Source organism: Procambarus clarkii, chromosome 11 (genome assembly GCF_040958095.1).
Source record: "Procambarus clarkii isolate CNS0578487 chromosome 11, FALCON_Pclarkii_2.0, whole genome shotgun sequence".
NCBI classification, from domain to species: Eukaryota; Metazoa; Arthropoda; class Malacostraca; order Decapoda; family Cambaridae; genus Procambarus; species Procambarus clarkii.
The window spans coordinates 4,262,340-4,268,016 of record NC_091160.1 but is presented as its reverse complement, the minus strand read 5'-3'; the positions used below and the strand labels follow the sequence as shown (position 1 = coordinate 4,268,016).

The 5,677-nt window shown below is 44.0% G+C and overlaps 1 protein-coding gene across 1 annotated transcript; it reads left to right on the top strand.

Moving 5' to 3' along the window:
• The first annotated feature begins 1,813 nt into the window (after positions 1-1,813).
• Positions 1,814-5,199, top strand: LOC138363509 (putative ammonium transporter 1). Its single transcript, XM_069322865.1, has 9 exons — positions 1,814-1,943; positions 2,160-2,249; positions 2,552-2,779; positions 3,164-3,363; positions 3,495-3,731; positions 3,937-4,048; positions 4,282-4,518; positions 4,650-4,754; positions 4,892-5,199. Exons 1-9 carry the CDS (start codon positions 1,814-1,816, stop codon positions 5,197-5,199), a joined length of 1,647 nt encoding a protein of 548 aa, XP_069178966.1.
• The last annotated feature ends 478 nt before the right edge of the window (positions 5,200-5,677 follow it).

Sequence of the window (5,677 nt, the reverse complement as noted above, 5' to 3'; positions counted from 1 at the left end):
ACCCCGACAGAGAGAGTGCATCTTCTGCCAAACTGTCACAGAAAAGCCATTACTTCACTATCTTCTGGAATGTGAAGCAACCAATGAGCTTAGAAGAGCTTTAAGAGTTCCTGAATCATGCAGTGGCCACCCTGAAGCCATCAACACAGCCACTCTCCTGGTCAACAAAGGTGTCCAGCAGCTGGACACCCTCATAAAGACTGTGAAGCAGTATCCTCCCCCACGATAACAGCTTGATGGTTAAATGCAACCTCAGAACACTGGGAAAAAAAAAAAATTAATTAATAATTACGGGAGACATCTCCCGTCACGCAGGGTGCAGTCGCACCTCCACAAATCTCCAGTATCAGCTCTTGATACTGGTAATGGCTCAAAAGGGCCACCACTTACGGGCTATTCATGCCCGTGCCACCTTTTGAGTGGCTCAATCTTTATCATCATCATCGCTGAAATTACCATTTGGTCACCACTTGGTCCGGGAGACATCTCCCGTTACGCAGGGTGCAGTTGCACCTCCACAGATCTCCAGTATCAGCTCTTGATACTGGTAATGGCTCAAAAGGGCCACCACTTACGGGCTATTCATGCCCGTGCCACCTTTTCGATGGTTTAATCGTCATCTTGGACACATTCATGGGAGACATCTCCCGTCACGCTGAGTGCACTTGCACCTCCACAGATCTCCAGTATCAGCTCTTGATACTGGTGATGGCTCGAAAGGGCCACCACTTACGAGCTATTCATGCCCGTGCCATCTTTTGGGTGGCTTCATCTTCATCTTCTTCATCTGTTTAAAACACGGGAGACATCTCCCGTCACGCTGGGTGCAGTCGCACCTCCACAGATCTCCAGTATCATCTATTGATACTGGTGATGGCTCAAAAGGGCCACCACTTACCAATTCATGCCCGTGCCACCTATTGGGTGGCTTCATCTTCATCTTAACACATTCACAAGGGAGACATCTCCCATCATGCAGGGTGCATTCGCACCTCCACAGATCTCCAGTATCAGCTCTTGATACTGGTAATGGCTTAAAATGGCCACCACTTACGGGCTATTCATGCCCGTGCCACCTTTTGGGTGGCTTAATCTTCATCATCATCAAACACTACATCACCATCTGGTCACCACTTGGTCCGGGAGACATCTCCCGTCACGCAGGGTGCATTCGCACCTCCACAGATCTCCAGTATCAGCTCTTAATACTGGTGATGGCTCGAAAGGGCCACCACTTACGAGCTATTCATGCCCGTGCCACCTTTTGGGTGGCTTCATCTTCATCTTCTTCATCTGTTTAAAACACGGGAGACATCTCCCGTCACGCAGGGTGCAGTTGCACCTCTACAGATCTCCAGTATCAGCTCTTGATACTGGTGATGGCTCAAAAGGGCCACCACTTACCAATTCATGCCCGTGCCACCTATTGGGTGGCTTCATCTTCATCTTAACACAAGGGAGGGATGTCAAGGGAGACATCTCCCATCATGCAGGGTGCATTCGCACCTCCACAGATCTCCAGTATCAGCTCTTGATACTGGTAATGGCTCAAAAGGGCCACCACTTACGGGCTATTCATGCCCGTGCCACCTCTTGGGTGGCTTAATCTTCATCAATCAATCAATCAGCTGAAATTAGATATTAGGTTGCAGGCCCTGGCAGCAGGAAGGCGAGACCCTCGGAGCTGCTTGGCTTGCTCCACATTACATCCACAGGAATTTACGACGTGTTAATTTTGTCTGGAAATTTATTTTGCTAATAATTTTTAAGCTACAATTTGAGAGATCTGGAAGTCTCGCTGGCAGCAACAAATATGGATGCCGGACACAATGTAAGTTTACTAATGTCTGGCGAGAACCCGACGCCAATGTCCCGGGAACTGGACATTCTGCAGAAGGACCTGGACACCCTCTTCCTCATTGTGTTCGGCATCCTCATATTCAGTAAGTACCAAAATCTGTGTTTTCTCTCTTTTTTCAAGTATTTAAACATATATATGGCACCTATTTCACATTTTGTATATTAATAAAATAGTTGTATTTTATATAGTTGTATATAGACGTACAATAATCTGTGTGTTAGATTTTGTTTTATTATGCTTAGAATAATGTATTTGGAATGCAATTTGTACTTTTGACTAACATTTGTTTATATTTCAGTCTTGCAGACCGGGTTCGCATTCCTTGAGGCAGGCTCCGTAAGGTCCAAGAACACCACCAACATCCTTCTCAAGAACATGCTCGATGTCTGTAAGTTATCAAACACCTTCGTTATTTGTTATCGTATCTGGCTTATGTCTGGCGAACCAGCACATGATTTTTTTATTCCTATCTCATAGCTAAAGTAAGCTCTCAATGTATATAACTTTGCCGACTCTTGTATTCCTGTAATTTCCTGCTTTTGCTTTTCCATCTGCTGGTGTTATATACTAAATTGTTCTCTGTATTTAATTAACCGACTTCCTCCCACCAAGCCTCACATAGTAATAATAATATGAATTCCACAATCGTCCCCACCCTGTACTTACCATCTGCCCTGTTACTCTCCCCAGTCATTGGTGGCATAGCGTACTGGCTGGTGGGGTTCCCGCTGGCGTTTGGAGGCGGGAACAGCTTCTCTGCTACAGAGTACTGGGCGTCGTACGGGCTGTCGGACGAGCACCTGGCCTTCTGGTTCTTCCAGTTCGTCATCGCCACCACAGCCTCCACCATCATCTCGGGGTCGATGGCTGAGCGGTGTGCCTTCAATGCTTATCTCATCTACACGACCGTGCTGTCAGGTGGGTGTGAAGCCTCTTTCTCTCTGTAAAGTATGCTTCAAATTTAGCAGGATACTTTACACTATTTTGTAGTCAATGAATAAATAACTTTACTCACTGGCTTTATTTATATAATTTAGATAATATTTGAGAGGAACCTTAACAGGGCAATCTTGAGAGAAAGACAATTTGTTAGACAATAATAGCCTAACACTGATCATTATAATTAAACTTTATGTGTTTCTCAATAAATTTAAAAGGCAATGCAAACAATAATACATTTCCCACGGAATTAATAGATACATTATAAAATACAGCAGTGTTGGTACAGCTGTAGTGTGCCGTGTTTTAATCATGTTTGTGTGTTGTAACAGCTCAGTTATGATAATATTTGTGTTTGTACAGCTGTGGTGTACCCGGTGGTGTCACACTGGACCTGGTCAGACGTTGGCTGGCTCAAGACTCAACACTACCAGGACTTCGGTGGCTCTGGCGTCGTCCACCTCACAGGGGGCGTGGCAGCTCTTGTTGGGGCTGTAATTCTTGGGCCCAGAATTGGTCGCTTCGGACCCAAGGGCAAGGAGATACGTGGACACTCTGTGCCGGTATGTTCATAGAACAGTGGTAATATATTATCTGAAGTCATGAAGCAAGATATAAATATTTGTGGATTATCATGTTTAATACAAATATTACACGTCAAGGTGGAGGTGTAAAGTTGTGTTTGAACTTCCAGCTGGCAGCTTTGGGAGGCTTCATCCTGCTCTTCGGGTTCCTGGCCTTCAACGGAGGGTCCCAAGCGTCCATCAGCCACGAGGGTGATGCTGTAGCCATTGCCAAGGCTGTCTTTAACACTGTGATCTCGGCGTCTTCAGGAGGCATCGCTGTGCTCTTGGTGTACCGTTCTGTGCTGTGTGGGAGGGAGTCCACCTGGTCCTTCCTAATGGCTCTTAATGGTTCTCTCGCTGGCATGGTATGTACTGCTCTGCGCTGTGTGGCCGGGAGTCCATTAGTGCTAGTATGATGGACTCTGCTCGCTGTAAATTTTAATTGACAAACGTTTGATTTAAACTTAACTTAGTATTATGATAACATAACAAATTTCTTATCAAAATGGTGTTACTTGCAATATGTCTGTGTTTGTTTATCCAATGCTTAAGGACATGTTTCCATGACAGGTGTCAATCAGTGCCGGGTGCAACGTTGTAAGGCCGTGGAGTGCCAGTGTCATTGGTACAGTGGGTGGATCAGTGTTCCTCGCCATCCACGCCCTTCTGCCCAAGTTGAAGGGTACGTCACTGCTTCTCTCACCGCTCAGTTTTCTTAACTTTGTCTCAAGAAGGCAACAAGTAGCCAGTTTTATCTAACTTGAGTTTGAAATATTTTAACTTTAACGTTATGTTCTGTAGATGGCATATACTTAAATAATAATATTTATAAAATTTTATATTATTGGGAAGCGTACGTGCATATTGGGACTGTTGAGGTTGTGGATGTAAAGTTAATAAATATTTCTTCCACAGTTGACGACCCACTTGATGCTGTGGCTGTACACATGGGAGGTGGGTTGTGGGGGCTGGTTGCTGTGGCCCTCTTCCAGGATGGTGGCATTGTGTACGGGGGCAGCGCGGAGGTCCTCGCCTGGAACATAGTGGGGGCGCTGGCCATAGTAGCCTGGTCTGGTGGTCTCTGTTTAGTTATGTTTGGTTCCCTCAGGCTGCTCGGCCTCTTGAGGGTGCCTCCAGAAATGGAAATTGCAGGCAAGTGAAGATAATACATAAAGTTTTCACTTTTGTATTATATAATTGATAATTGTTATATTTTTAGTGTTATGAACGCATTCATTATACATTGTATATGTTCTATATCTCTAACAATATCTATACGCCAGGAATGGACATCTTGAAGCACGGGGAGCCAGCCTACCCAGCTGACGCTTGGCTGGAGAGCCAGTACGATGGATCCGTAAACACTCAGGAGAACAAGAGGAATTCAAGTAAGTTGTCAACTAAGTTGCTTTTAAAGTTTTGTGTGTGATGTTTATTTATTTGATATTAATGAAATGCATCATAGAAATTCATACAGTTTTGTTATCAACATTTTCCACTATTCATATAATCCATTATTTTCCAGATCTTCCACCCAACATGTCTGCCCCAGAAGAATTTGGTTTGACTAATTCCCAGGACCCAGCTCCAGTCCCTGGACACCTTGTATACTGGAGTCGTGCAGGACCAGTCCCATCCCACCTCTCGCCCGTCGTGTCCCTCAACAACCACGAAGCTAACCACTTGAACTCCAACAATAGTGTCACTGAAGCTGGCTTCACAGTCCGACTGGGAGACCATGCTCTGCGAGTCCTCGTTGAACCCAGAGATCAACGTGGTCAAGACCCACATTGTTACACCAATGAGGCTTTTGACGAAACCACAAAGCTTTAAGATTATCTTTTATTTGTCATTACCTATGAAAGTATTTGTATGTTGTCATTACTTATGAAAGTATGTGTATGTTGTCATTACTTATGAAAGTGGGTGTATGTTTGTCATTACTTATGAGAGTATGTGTGTTTGTCATTACTTATGAAACCTCAAAACTCTGAGATTCTCTGTTGGTTCTTCAACATTAAAGCTTGCTTGCATTGATTCGGTAAATTGACTTAATTAATTTATATTATTTTTCTGCACTAATTACATGAAATATAATATATATATTTTTGTATATATATTTTTTTATTCGGTGAACTTAGTAAGAAACCTGATAAACTAAAGGTTTAACAAGAATTACGTTAAGGTGAAGGATGTTGACAGAGAAAGATGGCGATCATATTTTACGACTTAAAGTAGGGACTGGAATGAAGTATGAAGTATGGAGGGACTTGAAGTATGTGCCTAGCCACATACCTTCGCCCGACAGTCT